At 47.8% G+C, this 18,095-nt stretch overlaps 9 protein-coding genes across 9 annotated transcripts; 4 read left to right on the plus strand and 5 right to left on the minus strand.

Moving 5' to 3' along the window:
• Positions 1-130: 130 nt before the first annotated feature.
• ATEG_04953 (terpene synthase family protein) lies at positions 131-1,612 on the plus strand (the record flags this gene model as incomplete). The annotated part of the gene is made up of 6 exons (XM_001214131.1): positions 131-294; positions 361-449; positions 695-856; positions 913-1,066; positions 1,271-1,304; positions 1,367-1,612. 6 exons carry the CDS (start codon positions 131-133, stop codon positions 1,610-1,612), a joined length of 849 nt encoding a protein of 282 aa, XP_001214131.1.
• A 969-nt stretch (positions 1,613-2,581) lies between these two features.
• Positions 2,582-3,514, minus strand: ATEG_04954 (SDR family oxidoreductase; the record flags this gene model as incomplete). Its single annotated transcript, XM_001214132.1, has 2 exons — positions 2,582-3,152; positions 3,219-3,514. 2 exons carry the CDS (start codon positions 3,512-3,514, stop codon positions 2,582-2,584), a joined length of 867 nt encoding a protein of 288 aa, XP_001214132.1.
• A 747-nt stretch (positions 3,515-4,261) lies between these two features.
• On the minus strand, positions 4,262-5,371 carry ATEG_04955 (pepsin-like aspartic protease; the record flags this gene model as incomplete). The annotated part of the gene is made up of 2 exons (XM_001214133.1): positions 4,262-5,228; positions 5,295-5,371. 2 exons carry the CDS (start codon positions 5,369-5,371, stop codon positions 4,262-4,264), a joined length of 1,044 nt encoding a protein of 347 aa, XP_001214133.1.
• A 998-nt stretch (positions 5,372-6,369) lies between these two features.
• Positions 6,370-6,899, minus strand: ATEG_04956 (uncharacterized protein; the record flags this gene model as incomplete). Its single annotated transcript, XM_001214134.1, has 4 exons — positions 6,370-6,386; positions 6,447-6,528; positions 6,558-6,592; positions 6,725-6,899. The coding sequence occupies 4 exons, from the start codon at positions 6,897-6,899 to the stop codon at positions 6,370-6,372; spliced, it is 309 nt and encodes a 102-aa protein (XP_001214134.1).
• A 764-nt stretch (positions 6,900-7,663) lies between these two features.
• On the minus strand, positions 7,664-9,010 carry ATEG_04957 (putative salicylate synthetase; the record flags this gene model as incomplete). Its single annotated transcript, XM_001214135.1, has 1 exon — positions 7,664-9,010. The coding sequence occupies one exon, from the start codon at positions 9,008-9,010 to the stop codon at positions 7,664-7,666; it is 1,347 nt and encodes a 448-aa protein (XP_001214135.1).
• Positions 9,011-9,675: 665 nt separating this feature from the next.
• Positions 9,676-10,302, minus strand: ATEG_04958 (carboxymuconolactone decarboxylase family protein; the record flags this gene model as incomplete). Its single annotated transcript, XM_001214136.1, has 1 exon — positions 9,676-10,302. The coding sequence occupies one exon, from the start codon at positions 10,300-10,302 to the stop codon at positions 9,676-9,678; it is 627 nt and encodes a 208-aa protein (XP_001214136.1).
• Positions 10,303-11,250: 948 nt separating this feature from the next.
• On the plus strand, positions 11,251-12,360 carry ATEG_04959 (uncharacterized protein; the record flags this gene model as incomplete). The annotated part of the gene is made up of 3 exons (XM_001214137.1): positions 11,251-11,463; positions 11,513-11,851; positions 11,905-12,360. 3 exons carry the CDS (start codon positions 11,251-11,253, stop codon positions 12,358-12,360), a joined length of 1,008 nt encoding a protein of 335 aa, XP_001214137.1.
• A 928-nt stretch (positions 12,361-13,288) lies between these two features.
• On the plus strand, positions 13,289-14,263 carry ATEG_04960 (uncharacterized protein; the record flags this gene model as incomplete). The annotated part of the gene is made up of 2 exons (XM_001214138.1): positions 13,289-13,330; positions 13,529-14,263. The coding sequence occupies 2 exons, from the start codon at positions 13,289-13,291 to the stop codon at positions 14,261-14,263; spliced, it is 777 nt and encodes a 258-aa protein (XP_001214138.1).
• A 1,699-nt stretch (positions 14,264-15,962) lies between these two features.
• On the plus strand, positions 15,963-17,731 carry ATEG_04961 (sugar porter family MFS transporter; the record flags this gene model as incomplete). Its single annotated transcript, XM_001214139.1, has 5 exons — positions 15,963-16,059; positions 16,121-16,508; positions 16,584-17,230; positions 17,287-17,421; positions 17,475-17,731. The coding sequence occupies 5 exons, from the start codon at positions 15,963-15,965 to the stop codon at positions 17,729-17,731; spliced, it is 1,524 nt and encodes a 507-aa protein (XP_001214139.1).
• Between the last annotated feature and the right edge of the window lie 364 nt (positions 17,732-18,095).

Genomic DNA, 18,095 nt, shown 5'->3' on the forward strand with positions numbered 1-18,095 from the left:
GAACATGGATCCTGGGCAAATATAAATACCTGGGCAGAGAGCTTGGAGGCCACTTACTTCTCCGGAGTTTCGAGTACCACTAAATATCAAGAGACTACTAGGTACATTCATATCTCACAGTTACGCTGCCATGACCGTCACCATCAAATCACACCAACCGGTTATGGAACAGTTAAAGGGCAGAACCTTGACTATACCTGACCTTGTTGCCTTAGTCTACCCTGACTGGACGGTGAAGAATCATGAGAACGAGACGGAGATCCGTGAGGAGATGGAGAATGACTTCCTCGAGCGGTAATGCTACCTCCCTGGCAATATCCCTCTTTCGATGGAGCACACCATGGCATTATGCTAACATAGAGATAAAAGATGGTATCCCTACTCGACTAAGCGGGCCAAGCTGAAGAAAGGCAACTTCGCTCAACAGGCCGGGTTTTTCTGGAGTGGATGTCCGTTGGAACGGCTGAGGCCCCTGGTACAGTTTATGTACTGGGTTAGCTGGGAATCCAACCTAAATAATGAAATGGGTTATAGACTAACAATCTGTCAATAGTTCTTTATCTGGGACGATGGTATCTACAATCTCCCCTAACCACCACCCCCTCTCACCAAATGCCACTCACCTTATGAAGTACTAATACAAATGGATTATTATTAGAAGTCGATTGCGGAGAGCTCACACATAACCGCAAAGGCACTCAAGAATATGTTAAAAACACAATTGATTTTCTGAAATGGAGCTTAGAGCCTGAAAAATATTTCCCAGAGCGAGAACCGTGCCCTGTGCCTGATGCAGGTCACAATTCAGGTTGCTTTGAAGACATTGGCAAGTCTCTGCAGACTGGACAGTCAAATGGTTGGTCCCTGCCTGTCAGGCACAATGAGAAGCCTCGTCATGCTGATTATCTACAGATGCACTACGACGCTATGCCGACGCAATGTATGATTACGTACAGTCTGTCGGCGAGGTGCAAGACCGGCGCGATGTCAGCCTCCCCAGCTGGGAAGAATACATTGAAAACAGAATCTATTCGGTTGGGGGTTATCCATGTCTGATGGCAATGGAGTAAGTGAAGCGTCCGCCTTCTATCTTAGCTGTTAATGAGTGGTTCGCAAAGGTACGCCTGGGGCCTTAACATCCCCAGTTGGGTCTACCAACACGAAACGACGAGAATCATGTTCAGGGAGACTACATTCTCTTGTATAATGTAGGAGGCCCTACAAAAATTACTGAAATGGGTATGCGGTATATGGCTAAATTCGACGGCAGTGTCAATGATATCGTCTCACTTAAGAAGGAAGTTGTGAGTATATCAGGAGAAGTTAGGACAGGACTAATATAAATTGACGAAGACTATGCTCGCAGGCCAATGGACAGATTGACAGCACGATTCCCTTGAAGATGCACTATAATAAGAACCTCTCGGCCCAGGCGGCATTGAATGATGCAGTCTATGATTTGCAACAATCTCGGATGCGTTTTGATTTGGCTGAAAGCTCACTTGTGAAAAGTGGCCGGTATACCCAGCTTGGTGAGACCACCAAAACAGATATTTCAGCTCTCATCCAGGGATGTAAGAATATGATGCTGGGAAATGTGAAATGGTCGTGAGTAATATACCCACCCACCTCATCCGTTGATTAATGTCGGTCTTAATTCGCCCGGGTATCAGTCTCAACAACCACCGATATCTACCAGAGGAGAAGCCGGAAAGGGGCTGGGAGGTATCTTTTACTATCTAGTACCGTACAAAACGGATTGAGTGTCAACCTGATATATGGCCATTTATGTTAGATATTGTTGGGAAATCTCCATGGACATTGTATGGAGGAGAGATATAGTTACTGGGGGTAGCACGTCTTATTTTAACGTAACTTGGTTATGATTATACTGATATTTTGTCAAGATATTGTAGATGCCCTGGTATATTTCATAAATTTATATAAGAGATAGTCATTGGTATATATATTATCCATGCTGTTGTTTTAAGGCTACTCCACCTTTATTCACTTCTTATACAACAAAAAGTACATGACTTCAGCTAATGACTAACTTCTTGATACCCAACAGCATTCTTATTATTCCTTCTCTCAGCTCCTGCTCCCAATTTTAATTTCCATACATCGGGCGTCTATCCAGTCGCTACTGTTGCTCAGGTTTTCAGGTCCGTTTGTATATACTTTTAGGTAGCAATAATGCTGCAAGCGGCTTCGCCACTGCACCACTAGACTATCCTCCGACTCCAAACCCCCAGACCAAAACTCAGATACTGTACAGTTATCTTTCTTATATCAAATGCTATCCTACCGCCTCTCTGTCAGATTATGTGTGCTTTATTTAAATACTGATAATCATCTCCTATCATCGCTTGGAGTTAGACTTTGCGATATAAAATAGGTATACGTTCAAGCTACATAACACTAGAGATATTGCAGAGTTCAGCAACCCAGCAGGTCTCAGTACAGAAGAGGCTGTATACTGTAAGACAACTATCATGGGCTATTCCTGTTAGTGTTGCGTATAGAGAAATCATCATATAGTTCACTTCTTTCTACGCTAGGACTTATTAACATAATGCCGTCAAAGAAGCGTACTATCGTATTCCTCCAGTCTTCTCGCAAGTTCAAGATCCGCTGTCACCCTGGCAACTTTATCCTCAACTACTTTGACGGCATCAGCTCCGATGGGAACTCGAAACAACTTCTGGCCATTCAGCTTTCCCCCATCCACGATGATTTTGAAAAGATGCTCGACGCCTTTGACAGGATCACCAGGTTGTTTTTGGGATGCCTGCTTGATGCCGTCGAAGGTCGATTCTGCGAAGCTACCTTCGTATCCGGGAACAACGTCTTTTGATGGCCGGCTGAACACATTATGGTCCAAGAAGTTTGTGCGGAACGCCCCAAATTCTGGAACCAAGACCGAAATCCCAAATTCGTCCACCTCTTTTGAAAGGGACTCCGACCAAGCTTCGAGTCCGAATTTGCTGATTGCATAGACACCATTGGCGGCATCACCACGAATACCAACGAAGCTGCTGACATTCACAATCATTCCGCTCCTCCTCGCTCGCATACTTGGTAGAGCCGCCTGCGCGATGTATAAAGGTCCAAGGGTATTTGTCTTCACCTGTTTCAAAACGTCGGCTTCCCTATAGGATCAACGGTATTAGTAGCGGAGAAAATGTTGGACCGGGATCATTTTTCAGGATACATACGCAAAACGCTCAAGTGGGCCCAGGGCTGCATATCCGGCATTATTCACAAGGATATCGATATGGCCATATACAGATATGGCCTGTTTTATCTTTGTAGTGATATAGTCCTGCGTATCGGCTACATCCAACTCGATAACAGCCATACCTCGCTCTTGTAATGGCCCAATAACCGATGATGACTTTCGCATGTCACGACAGGTGCCAATGACAAGGTGACCCTCGCTCAAGGCACGACGGGCTAGGATTTCCCCAAGACCTCCAGAGGCACCTGTGATAAGCCAAACAGGGACAGTCATATTGAGATATAATGCTGGGCAAAGAGAATGAAGAAACACACAATCAGTAACCTACAAAAGGCGAGACAGGAGGCTTATAAGTAACCTATACCAAGGGCCTTCGATAGAAGTTTGCTTTACATCAGCATTTTTCATGTTAGATAGTAAAGCCGATATCCCCGCTATATCCGTGTCAGCAGCGGCATAAACCTTGACTGCCTACCCCCACGGGGAGGACTGGGGACATACGGTTTTCTGGTGGTCTTTCTCGACTTAGTCTATACTACATACAGATAGTACTCTATTTAGTATTAAGGGTGATCTTGCGGAAGTCAGCGATTGCCTACTTCTAATCTATAGGTCGGAGTACTTAGCGGGCGCTTTTCTTCGGATGAGGTTGCAGATGCCGTCGGATCGTTGGGATCTTTTCGGCGATAAAATATATATTAGTAATTAGCTTGTTCCATTGAGAACCCTTTCCGCTTTCCTGCTGATCTAATAACTTCGTCTACCAACTACACTGCCGGGCACTACGTTGGCGAGGTGGACGGGGGATGATGTGCTGCGAGATTCTTATAAGCTTTGTGAACTGGTAGTGGGAAGTAGGGAAAATTATCCTCCTTTAGGTGAGCCAACGGTGGAGCAAGGCAAGAGAGCGATAATGGAGGCAGGATGTATGATATAACTTAGGAACGAACAATAAAGCACAGTTTCGTATGCACAGCATCGGAATTTTCAAACAGGCTTCTATACAGGAAGGGCATCAATCTAGGCCCCGCGGGCAAAGTAGGGCCTAAATTCGTCCTTCAGGTTTCCAAATCCGATCCGGGGACTGTAGTTGGCCACTTCCTTGGCACCGAAGTCGAAGACGGTGTAGAATTGATGGAGCATGGGCGTTCCAATGAGGGCCAGGTCTTCCACCCCGCTGTCATCGAAGGGAGGATAACAGGCGTCATCACGATAGGCGAACCCGGGGCGGGCCAGCTGCTCACCGGTCATCGTCACCTTGGGGTCTGTCTCAGACTCACCGAAGTTCAACGTCACCGACCAAGAGGAATTGAACTCCGAGCACAGAGGGATGTGGTCGCCGTGGCGGATGGCGGTCCAGTTCATGCCGATTGATTCGTACAAGTCGTCGATGACGTTGGCAGGGACTTCAAAGTACCCGGAGCCAGTGTCGAACACTGCGCGACCATACTCGCCCAGCTGACTGGTTGTCGATCGGCTCTTCTGGCCGGCGAGCTTGCCCATGCCGGTGATGGACGACAGGTTCGTGCGCCACACCTGGAATTCGGCCTCCTGCCGCAGCGGAACGTAGGTGAGCTCGCCGTCAGTATACCGATCCTCGTGCGAGCCGCCGATGGTGAACACGCCGGCGGGGTCGGAGCTGGTGGTATTGAACTCGGTGCCGTAGTAGATGGCAAAGCGCGGCTCGTCCAGCAGGTCTTTCTTCATCAGGGTTTCCACCAGCGTGGTGGCTCCGGCCTCGGCGATGGTGCTGAAGGCTAAGCCCAGGAAACCGTCGGCCGGGATGAATTGCCACGAGCTCTGGTCTGCCGCCATAAAGGTCTGATTCCAACGGAGGCCGTGTTCGCCCGGGGCGCCAGCTGGCAAGCCAAACATATCGGCCATTCCAGGCCCCGAAGTGACGCCACCTGTGTAGTCGATATATCCGTAGATGCCAAGATTCACCCCGGTCGAGGAGTCTGCAGTGGCGTAGCCGACGCGCTCGTATCTGGAATTCTCAGTACCGCGCGTTTACCCCCAACCTCCTGGACAATAATGGAAAATTCAGGCTTACCCGCTTCCATTAGGACATTGCAGACAGCCCTTGCCGACCACCCACGTGGTGGCAGATCCGGTATCAAAATGAAGCATATATGTTTTGGCAGGGGTTCCGATGGAGGCTTCCACTTGCGCCTGTGCGAGCGACGGCTGAGCCGGAGTGACGGAGCATGCTTAAGCGGTCGAAACTTACGTAGGTATTATAAAAATGAACCGGCAGATCGACTACGGCGCTCCAGGCTGAAGGAAGCAGTGCTGCAACTGCAGCCAGAGACAAGAATTGGCGAGACATGGCAAATCAAGCACGGTATGGAGGGTGAGAGGTGCGATAAAACTTGAGCCAAACGGCCAAGGTGTCCTTTTATAGCCCACTTACTGCTAACTTTAAGGGTGGTCTCGGCATCGAGCTGCTTTGCCAGGTTGGCAGAGTCCCCTATATCATGATTCAAACCATTGCAGTGGGTCCACTGCGGTCCATCGCGGTCGAGCTAAAATTATCCCGAGCCCAATTATAACGCGCCGTCGGGAGAACAGGTCCCCCAATTCCACTTGTTTACGGACTACTCTGTAGTCCCCGGTTGATACGACGAGCATTGAGTGATTGGACTTCCTTCAACCCGTTCTGGAGTCGGTGTCCCGAGAGATACAGATTCTGTCTGGATCACGGTCCAAGTCATCCCGTAGGCGGGGAAATCGGGGTGCCTCCTGACCGGCGCCCCATCGGATCTGCGCTAGCGGACTGTGTAGGGACCCTGTTATTTGTTTTGACTAATGTCTTATGAAGCTGAGACACTGTTTCACTGGAGGTCTCATCAGAGAGTAAAACGTCACTTGAAGAAATGGTTCGGAGTTGGAAAGAGAAGTACAGCCTACACTTTCACCAACCACTTTTGGAGATCTATAACCTTCCTTCGAATAGCGCGGCTAGCCTGCCGTTTCCGACATAGAAGAAGCTACTTTCCAATCAAGTAGGTAGGACATACTCCGCATAAGTTGGCTGTCTATCAGTGGGGTTCTAGCATCTATCCCCTCGTCTGGCAAAACCCACGATAATAGGGAACATTTATATATTCACGGCTAAACGCTCGCTCTTACTGGGGCGTGCCGACTAGGGTTAGGTTGATAAAGTAGTATATGCATTGGAATACGAATTTTGCAGAATACTTACATAGCAAAGCAAGCTCTTCTGCTCGTTTCCAACTATTTGGCGGTGTTGATGTTTTACTGCGCTTTTCGAGCGGCTCGTTGTGCTACAACAACTTGCGCCACCGCACCTTACATAGTGTAGGCCAAACAATATTGTGTCGACTTTTTCTGGTGCTTAGTTTTTATTCTACTTTTGCCTATGGGGGACAGGCTTATCGGCTCTTGTACTAAGAAAACATGTTAAGCCGAGCGATGTAAGTTGGCAAAGGCAGTTAGCTGCCATTTAGACGGCTGGCCTACCCCCTGGGGTGCAGTCTGCAATCCAAAATTGGTCAGGGATTCGAGGGAGCCCCCCCACAAAGTTAGCCAGAGCAGAGTAAAAGTTATAGCCGGGAACCTGGGTGCGGTTGGAGTTGAGGGTCTCGTAGAACGAACCGGCCTCGACCACTACCACCGAGTAATTTGCTGGGTCCATGGCTAGCCGTGCAGCAGTCGCATTGCCTGCCGTGCCTCCTCCGACAGTAAATCACCTAGTACACATATCAGACCAGATAAGTCATCCAATCGTGAATTTTCCCAGCCTCCAACCCGCCATTATCTGGAAGGCCAATGCGGGTGCCGTTCACCCGGTTGGTAGGTTGCAAAAATCGCCAAAAGACGGACTGTCTATACTGACTGTTGGTTCTTCAGGGCTCAGGACCCCGCCAGAGTGGCTTGATCCTGATCCATTTCGTGAGATTTCCTTGGTGGAGTACGTCGTACTTCAGAGGTGACTGAAAAAGGTCAAGGATGCTCCCAATGCACTCGAGCATGTAATAAGACGAAGATATGAATCTGGAATATACAGAGTAGGGTTGAATTACCTCCCGCAGCTTCCATTAAATAACAGATCAGGAGTCCGACATTGTCCGACGTCATACTGCACATCCACAAATTACGGGGACCTCTAGTTTATACTAGATTCCTGCTCGAAGGTTGCTTCCTAATATCCACTCACTCCTTATACTCCAGTCGTTACTCACTTTATAGTCTGTCTCAGTCGTGCAGTCTGTTTCTTTCCCTTATGTTCCTTTAGGAAGAGCTGCGGCCCCCTTGGTAGAAATCTACTGGCAAATATATCATCCGCCGCAAAAAAAAAAAAAAAAAAAAGATTATATTTGCACTTTTATATTCTGTATCCAGGGAACGTTTCAGTGGTATTGCTCGATGTTATGGACTATGCCGGCGATATTCCCAAACTTAGCCACGTTGGGGCATCACAAAAGGCGCCACACTACCCAGCTTCTCGCATGTTTCATCAAACTCACGCTCTGGCTTCGAGTAACTTGTGACTCCAGCGCCAGCTTGTAACCACTGTCGATTCGCATCCTGGAACACTGTGCGAAGAACCAGGGTGGCATCAAAAAGTCTTGAGCTCTCATCCAGCATAACCACCGCCCCACAATAGAGGTCCCTCGGTTCGGGCTCAAAGCACCTAATTGCATTCAGGTTGCCCTGTCCGGGCATCCCTGGGACAGTGATATTGGCTATGAGACCTGGTAGAGCATCCCATCCGTCAAGACCTGGTCTCAGGCGTCCCCTTACATGGGAAAATAGATGCTGCACGCTCCCCCTCTGCATGACATTCATAAAGTCTTTGATAGCAATGGTTTCCGGAAGGCAGACCTGGCTCAACCGACGGATGGACCCTTTGATAGCAATCGCATGCTCCATGACCTCCTTGGCATCGTTATGTAATTTGTTGTTGAATGGATCGAGGCTAGCTTTTGGTGATTTCGACAGCTGGGTCCCGGCGAGTGCTTCAGTATATGCATCATCACCATCAATAGAGAGAAGGACTTCAGGGCTAAAACCGGTCGCCTGAATGCCCATATGATTGAATGAGAATGTGCGTGCAGGTGTGTTTGCTCGTCGGCCGTGAAAAAGAGTTGCTAGCATGTCAACCCGGAAATCCAAGTGGACTTTTCTGGACGGAATAGCCTTGGTATATCGACCCTTAGCAATCTCCGCAATTGCCTTGGCCACGCGGGCCTCGTACTCGCCGGCGTTACTTGTGAGGTCTATAGCGCCCCTGTCCTTGATTGTGGGAGGTATATTATCCCTCGAAGTGGCGTTGAGTATGCGTGTGATATGTTCCCTCACCCTCGAGATATTATTTCCTGCGTATCCTCTGATCGTAGTCTGGGTACGGTCGATTGTGATTTGTACGCAGGGGACCATGAGGCTTAACATCGGCCACTGGCTTGGCGCATAGGCCTGCCCTGAGCAGTGCGCAGAATAGTTAAAGCCGACCTGTCCAAATATTTTTCCGTACCCGGAGTATTTGGCAACAAACTCCCTAATGTGGGTAGCAGGCAAGTCAGCTATGTCGGTCGATTCTTGACGTCCCTGGTGGTCGATTTCTGTCGCGGTTTTCCCATTGGGATCAAGGACTAGGGATGCATAAGCCCCAAGTCCGAGGTACCACTTGTCACCGCGCTCGTAGACGTAATAATTTTCGTTGCTATAGTGGCTCAAGAGTGTAACGGCGGTCTCCAGCGGAAATTCAGCTCCTGGAAGAACTGCTTCTTGTGCGAACCCGACCATACTTAAGGGACTGCGAAATCGTCTAGGGAATGGTGTGTTCAGCCTGAACGATGGAGAGTGTGGAGAGTGCTGGAAGTCGAAGTAGAGGCTAGTGTGTAGGACTTCACGGTTTAACGATAATAATGTTCCTTATATATAGGTCTTGCTCAACGTTCATGCCTGATAGAATGAAACAACACATATGGTATGGCGTAACATCTCTAAATGTACTGTGAGCACGGGAGACTAAAAGCGCCAAATGCGAACTCTTCCTAGTAGTTATAGTTTAGTCTCGTCAATTCATGACGCAGTCGGTTATGGTTACAGGCAACAAGATGCAACGTAATATAACACAGATGACGGACTGGATGCAACTTAGCTCTGAGACTCTACTGTATTGCTCTACGACACAAGACGTAGCGTCTGTCTCGGTAGCATCAGTAATAACCTATTTATGAAGAAAAACTTTGATTTGGGCGCTTAAGGGCTTAATGGTCCAAGGTATGTCATGGGTTATGTTACTTAGCTAGGTTACACAACTTAGACAGCGGATCCTAAGCCGTAGCATCCAAAAGGAAATGGGGAGCCTCATCAAGAATGGGTTACCCTCGCCCTCCAACTATAAGCCTGGACAATAACATATATTGTATTGATAAACCTAGGGATCAAATGGCATACTTCTTGTGTCAACTAGTAATTGCAGTCCTGATTTTATCCTTCAAATCAGGAATCGGCTGGTCATCGTCCACCCTCAAGCCCTTAATCACGCGAGCCAATAAAGCATAGATCCCAATCATCATTAAAACCTCAACTATTTCCTCCACAGACAGCAATTTTAGAGCATCCTTAACTGTCTCAGGCTCATTGTCGTAAGTCGCCAGTTGTTCATCGATAAGGCGAAGAATCACCCGATCCCGATCAGTCCACGGACCTCCACCATCCGATACCTCTCCAATAGAGCAGCCGATAGCATCCATCTTTTCTTTCGAAAACCCATATACCTCAGCCACAGGTTGATTGACATCAAACTCATACTTGGCATTGAGGATCGTAGCAATGCGTAGCACGATCAGCTGCCAATCGAAAATCGGAAGTTTACGCTGTTTCCCATCGAAGCAAGCACCAAGAAGGCCGCTAAAATGTGGAAACAAGCCGTGAGAATGAGCCAGCGTCAGGAGAATGTTTCGTCGAAATGGGAGGACCTGCAGTTTCTCTTTAATGACAGGAGGAGCCGAGTCAATGTCCACATAGGGTACGAGGCAGGTTTTTCGGAATGAATCTCCGCCAGACTCGTTGGCATGCTCGAGTGGCATTATGGGTTGTTCTACTTATGTGTCAGTATGCTTAGGTCTTCGTATTTGGCAGTTATATCGTCACTAACACTTGAGAAATAAATAAGATATGGCAGGGCAAGGAGGTAATCTTCACGGAATGTTTGATAAGGTTGAAATATTATGAGCAACGATCTGACTCTTTGATATAGGACACTCAGTAAGGAATGGGTTGTATCACGTATATCCTGCTAAAATCTCACAAGCAAATATAGAAGAACTTGGCTATAGGTAAGATCGTTCTCTCTTCGTAGGCTGAAATTGTTCCGCTCACTTCCCTTAGGCACTATATACTGATGCGTCGCGCGAAAATGATTATAAAGGTGTAGCCTGATCTATATATGATGCCGGATGACGTGCACTAAGGGTGAAAATTTCAACTGCCTATGTAAAACAATTGCTGTCCAAGTCAAACAGCGGTTAGGTTAGGCTTCCGCAGACGCACCATCCATGGTAGTCACGCAAATCTAGAAGCTATGTCGGCAGAGGTTATGTTCACAGCATCATAATAGTGCTGTTTCCGTCAATTGGACGTGGTCTGGATGCATGGCGGCTCCCAGAAGGACATTTTTCAGAACAGAGCCAGATAGCCCAAGAGAGCCTACTCAAAAGCCAGTCAATAAGATTTTGGTTGGTTTGACGCTAGCATAAGCTAACATTCACTGTTTAATGGTTTACTAGAATGCCACCTACTGTAATGGTTCTCTCTACGCATCATCACTTTTCTAATGGATTAACTGGTGACGACAGAATTGCGAATATGAAATCACACCGCCAAATGGGCAGAAGGCAAGTATATGGTGCCATAAAAGAACGCTATGCATTATTATGGAGGGAACGACTTGCACATGTATACAGCAATTGGCTCTCGCTCTATAGCAGTTTGTGACAAATATTTACCGTCTTTGCCTCCGCAGAACAGGTTTCACAATGGACTCTGCCTCATATGAGAAGTCACAAGCTCCTCGTGAGCTCAAGATCAAATGGCCTAAGCTTGGTGCAACAATCACAGTGAAGATGAACAATTTGAACCCGTCGCTGGTCAGGCTTCTTGGAACGGTACTTCCATACTATTCCCTCCAGACACACGCTGTTGTCGCCGGGGATCAGCTGTACCACCTAGTTCCGCTGGAGCAGTTGATTGTGAGTGCCAAATACTCAAGGGCGGCCCATATCAGCTAACCGTTACAAGTACACACCTGCCGACTATAAGGCTCCTGATCGAGCTAAGGAGCCTGATGGCTCGGTATTTCTTTCGTCATTCCAACATCTAGTCATAAAGTATGGCAACGTTACTGAGCATCAACCTGTGGCCACATGTGGGAAAGTTATCGACGAAGATCTTAAGACGCTCCACTTTGTTGCAAATCAAGTCTGGAAACGACAATGCGAAGCAAAAGAGCCCATTGAGGTGGTCGTTTGGGACGCCTCAAAGCCGGAACCCGATTTTAAAGACATGTCGCTATCGCCCTCCCGAAGGACTGGGGTAAGCAAAGAAGTAAGAAATTTTGTGGAGAAAATCTATAAAGAGGTATGTCTATCGAAGTGGTCATCAACAGTTCCTTACTGAGCCCGTAATAAAAGACCGAGACGTCTTGGTCAAGTATTTCGAAGGAAATCGAAAAGCTCCATCATGGCGAAGCCCCAGAAAAGCCGGGATCGAAAGATTCTTATTTCGGCGCTATGGTCTTCTCGAACAGCGTGGTTCGGACGCTGGGCTATCACATCCTAGACAATATTCTCAAAATCGCTGCTACGCGCCCTGAGTTTACCCTTCCACACCTGATTATACTCTTCCGAGAGCTTATACCGCCAATATCCGAGTTCACTGGTCACCTGGGCATTGAATTCTTGCGTGATAGCTACTCGCAGGCTGATATACTCATCAAGGAAAACATAGAGTGCAACCCCAATCATAAGGAAGCTCGCGAAGACTTTCTTGCTATTGTAAGCGCTTTGGGGTTCTATGTTAATCTTCTCAACGCCCAGAATCTCCATATGTTTCCATGGAAGCATGCAAGTGAATATCAAATCCGGTAAACACCCTCCAAGTCAGCAGATGGTTGGAGATCAAGGGATACTATATAGGCTTGTTGTAATGTTGAGCATGATCTGAGGCAACATCTAATACTGATCAGAGGAAAGGGAATCGGATCTCCTGTCATTTACAACTTAATATTTGTGCTTAGGCTTGGGGTCTAATAAAAAGTTACCACGCACAGTATCTATTTTCTTCATCCAAATTATGCTAGGAAGTATTAGAATAAGGCGAGCAGTAGGCTGTAGGTAATAAAATCTTAACTAAATCTAAAACAGTTGAATTGATGGAAGATATTGAGTTATCCAGCAGTTCTGCTCTACATTGAAAGCATTTAGAAATAATCTAGATAGTATGACTAGCATATTCAGATGTAAGTAATAATAATAGATGATTAGTTGCTAAGTTTTATACTTGTTTTTGCTTTTAACTTTAAGTACGGTTGTCCTAAAAAAAGATCCTTCTGTAGAAGGGCTACAGACTGTGGCTTTAGGAATCTATAAGCATAGGTACCTAGTGAGACTTAGGGAGGTGGAGGTGTCGCCTTCCAATCATGTATATGGGGCACTATCCCCGTGTCTAGGACAAGCTGAAAATTAATTACTAACTTTCTAAAAATACCTACCTAGTAGGTAGTAAAAAATATTATAGAATTCCCTAAGATTTAGTAATAAATATATACTATATACTGTTTGCTAATCATCATATCATTAATTGTTCATGTACTTATTCATGACTTAACTATGCTCAGTGCTGTCAATTAGATTCGCCTGCACAATTCCTTTCATCGATTCCAAGACATTCCCCACTTCACATTGGATAAGCCCTCGCCAAGAACGCCATCTCATCTCATCTCATCTCCAGGGCTCAAGTACCGAGACGATTTCAAATAACTCTCTCACTCTGTCCCACGAGCATCCTCCAGAAAAGATGTCAACCTTTACGGCCTGGCAGGCTGATCTGTTCCTTCTGGTAAGACCTATTACTCAGCGAATGTATGCATGTTTTGACGATATTCTAGGAGCATTGGCGAGAAAACTCGCCGCTATCTGTTGATGCCCAGCGCGAGGCGATTTTCGCTAAATATATGGTACTCGGAGTCTGCGGTCGCGAGGTAATTTAATTTTGGCCCCTCATTACTCTAACCAGAAAACTAACCTATCGGATTAGCCGTATCGAAACCAGCAGCGAAGACTTGAGAAGAGGTCTGTTCGAGGCCTTCCAGTACCTAGTCAAGAGCTATTAGATCGTATCCGCCTACCTGCTGAGCGTGACTTGAACGAGGATCCATGTTGGCTCCGCACCTGCTACGACCCTTCTACAGAAGGCTTGTGGGCCCAGATTCAAGATTACATCGATACTAAGGTCGTCGGCTCAGCTACAGTTTTCAACGACTCATCCTTGTATAACTTTGGTTTCAACTGGGAGAAGATTTTTCTTCGCGTTCCACAGCTACTGGATAACACTTGTTTGTTCGAAGAATACGAAGAGAATATCCAGGAGGCCCTAGAAGAGGGAATTGAATCCGACGAGACGGATCCCCAGCGTGCCGAGGAAAGCGGCTATGACCCAGAGGAGGATGGCAACCCCTGGATTTGCTTTTATTCGGAGTACCTCTTCCGTTTAGCGGCGGGACACATCTACGTCGTTGATGAAAAAACGTTGGCCTCCGAAGGCCCTGACGCAGGGAGTGTCCTTATCGTTTGGTACGACGAGTGTGGACGAGCGGTCCGTTACTATCGCGAGAAAGCGATGCACGCAGCCGAAATTGCGAATCTCGACCCTTGTTATCTCAAGGAACGTGCGTGCTGGAATAATGCAGAAATTGGCGAATCCTATAAGTGGGGTGCACCCATGGGGCCTCCCTATAGCTTGGACGAAAACCGTGGAGAAACCTCTGAGTAGGAGATTTCATCTCACCTGTACGAGAACGGGGATATGGGCTCGACGTCCACAAGCATCTCAACAAAACGAAGCATCTCGGACGAGTCCCCTCTTTTCGAAGCTGGCGATGCAGTGTCCGAGCCAATTGCACATGGTGCCCAGAGCATGGGTCGCACTGTAGCATTTGACAGTACACGTGACCTGCTTTGGGGTTCGACGCCCCAATATATCAATGAGACACGGAAGCATGGCAGGGCCTGACACATTATGATCCATATATTCCTAGGGCAGCCGGTCTTACAACTGCCGTAATTTTTCCCCATGAGCGCCCCGAATATTCAATTTATAGACGGGTTGCCGTTCCTTGATTATTCTGTTGCTGACCTCCAACCAGGAAGACGACCAAGGGCACGGAGGATACAACCATGAACGCAACTTTACGCTGTCCCTTGCAGATCCTTCCGGCCCATCAGACGGTGCAGCCTGGGGCTTGCAGTCACTGACTTCATTCACGGATGGAAAGTCAACTGGTACCGATGCCACTCAAGTTGCATGTGCAATCAATACATTTGATCAGAGCACTCGATACCGGATGACTGGACGTAACGGCATTTGTCTATCTAGCTTTGTTCCGACTGCTCGTAAGTCTAACAGAGTTCCCAAGATCCTCAACGACTCCTTTCCTGATATTTTGACCAGTGTACGGAAACATCGCATCCTGGGTCCAATGAACTGTCCAGTTTACTGGATCTACAGCGGGTCATACCAACTCAAAGCGAAATAATAAGACTGGCTAAACGGGTAATGAAAATATCGGCGAACTTGGTGGATAGAAGATCAAGAGTATGTTAGATCTAGTTAATAAACCAGGTATTTGTAAGCGTATGTACTAATCGTTTACAGGCATCGAAATTAAGAAAGGTGCCGAAGTTATTGCTACTAAGATAGATTTTATGCCGCAAGGCGAGTGGTTACCAGTAGCATATAAGGACTAAAAGACAAGCTCACGCACACCTATTAAAATTTCTTTTAAAATTCTTTAAATATTGAAGATTGTTAAAAAATAAAGTCAGTCGAACCTACCACGAAACTAATGAATCTACATTATGGTCGCTGATAGGTTCTCTGTGCAACGCGTAAGTATAGTAGTCACAGGGTGCCTTTGCCTGGCACAGGGTACGGAACTTACCATGCACTCTAGGGTGCTCTAATGCCGACGTGGCGTTCGGGTGTAATCCTTCGTCTCAGCCACTAATATGTATACTAGTATTTGGCCCCCCCCCCCCCCCCCCCCCCCCAAAAAAAAAACATCAAAACCACTTCGTTGTTGCCAACCCTAGACCTCACCATTCTAGACGATTCTCATAGCTCCTGGGTTTCTATTCACCGGCATATCCGATGTCCCATGGGGAATCCCCGCATTCGGGAGAATGACACCCCGAGCCGTGACGATCGATTCCTTTCGGCCTGTTAGGAATGGCATAGTGGGTTGAATGACGGTCCCATGTGGAGAAAATCACCAGTACCCAGCTCGGTACAGTACAGAGCGACTTTCAGCATGGAATGTTTGAAATTTGAGCTGATTGTTGAAATGCCGGCCATGGTCGGTAGTCCCTCGCGCCCCTAAATCATCGAACTAGCTTACGAAAATATACAAATCGACCTAAACTACACCTGCACCCTACGGACTATGACCTGCGTACTTCCTCAGTGAAGCAACATGCATCTATGGAAGCACACCTTTCGGGGTCGCGCCCTGATTGCGGCCATCACCATGGCCTCCTGCCAGGCCTTCCTACTGCTAGGCTTTGACCAAGGTAGGATTGGATCTTCTATACAGATACGCAAGGCGCCAGTGACAATACCTAACCCCAGTAGGTGTGATGGCCGGTATCATCGGGGCCGAAAACCGCTTTGGACGGGACTTTAACAACCCAGATGCAGCAATGCAGGGTAACATCACCGCCCTATATGATATCGGCTGCGTCGTCGGTTCGATCGTCTGCTACTTCATCGGCGAGCGCTACGGTCGGCGAACAATGTTGATTGCAGGAGGGTCGATCATGATCATTGGCACCATTATCCTGGCTTCGTCGTACACCGTCGCGCAGCTCATCGCTGGCCGCATCATCACTGGCATCGGAAACGGGATGAACTCGTCGACTGCCCCTGTCTACCAAAGCGAGTGTTCGCCAGCTGCGTACCGGGGTGCCTTGTTGACCCTGCAGGGAACGGTGACAATCCTCGGTGTTGTTATTGCATACTGGTATGGTTCCAGAGGCACATTGCGCCGTTGTGTATGCTCGAGCATATCTTCAGAACCAATACTGATGACATGTAGGATGGACTATGGCACTAGCTTTACCGAGTCATCCCTCCAATGGCGATTTCCTCTGGCCTTCCAAGCCGTCTTCGCCGTGATGCTCATCCTCCAGGTCATCGGATTACCCGAGACGCCGCGTTGGCTGGTCCAACACGATCGGCACGAAGAAGCTCGGGCGGTAGTGGCGGCCATCGAGGACGTGCCGCTGGACAACGCCGAAGTGAACAAGACCATTCTGGACATTCAGGTCGGGCTGGAGGAAGAGCAACGCGGCGGTCCGTTCCGGTTTATGGAGCTGTTCAGCTGGGGCGAGGTTCAGAACCTCCGTCGCATGCTCATCACCATCTCCATCGAGTTGGGGCAACAATTCACCGGCTCCAACATGATCAATTACTACGGGCCCGTAATGTTCCAGGAAACCATGAGGATGAGCCGGAATCTGGCGATGATCCTAGGCGGCTGTATCCAGTGTACCTATCTTGTTGGATCGGCCATCCCGGTGTTCCTGATGGATCGATTTGGACGGCGAACACTGTTGATGATCTGCTCTGCGGGACTGTGTCTCTGCTTCGTTATGGTCACTATCTTGCTGTCACTGGGGCGAGAGGATGCCGCATACGGCGCAACGGCCTTTATCTTCATCTTCCAGCTTTTCTACGGTGTCGGTAAGTATCCCAATGCCCATATCTTGTTCGCCTGCTAACCATGTTGCTGCATGTAGGCTGGCTCCCAGTCCCATGGTTCTATCCCGCAGAGATCAACACCACACGCGTGCGCACAAGAATGCAAGCCATTGCCTCCGGATGGAACTGGATGGCGGTGTTTGCCGTAGTCAAAATCACTCCGATTTCCTTTGGTAGATTCCCTGATCTACTCCTGACTTGAAATGGTTCTTGCTGACTGAAACAGCCAACATCGGGTGGCGCACGTTCATGATCTTCGCTGTGTTGAATGCCGCATTCATCCCTATGGTGTACTTTTTCTACCCCGAGACGAAAGGATTGGAGCTGGAGGACATTCCCCTCCTGTTTAGCAAGGGTGGTATCACAGGAGGCGTCTTTACTTCCAGAGGGGGTCGCACTGTTATGCCAGGACAACATGCCCATGAGAGTCATGTCGATCAGAAGGTCGAGGGTGCAGTACAGGAGGTGGAGGATGCTAGCTAATTGTGTTGTCTTTAGTGTCAGTTGTCAATTCCCTTCTATGATCCCTCTACCACCTGTCGGTAGGTATGCAGCAGTGAATCTTCTATGAGCAAAACTGGCCCCTTGGCAGATGCTCTTCCTGAATCGAACAACATAAAACCCTTAACACTGGACATAATCAAGGTCCTTTATGACTTCCATGGGAGATTAACTCGTGCTACACCATAACGACACCTATTCTCAAGAGAGAATCCGCCTATCTAACACCGCTGGCACATATCTGAAATTACACCAGAGCCGTATCCAAAAATAAGTTATATCAACACGAAACAGCAGAATGCATAATATCGAGATCATCATGTTTAATATCGTATTGGACAGTCTT

This window comes from Aspergillus terreus, genomic scaffold, assembly GCF_000149615.1.
Source record: "Aspergillus terreus NIH2624 scaffold_7 genomic scaffold, whole genome shotgun sequence".
In the NCBI taxonomy this organism is placed as follows: domain Eukaryota; kingdom Fungi; phylum Ascomycota; class Eurotiomycetes; order Eurotiales; family Aspergillaceae; genus Aspergillus; species Aspergillus terreus.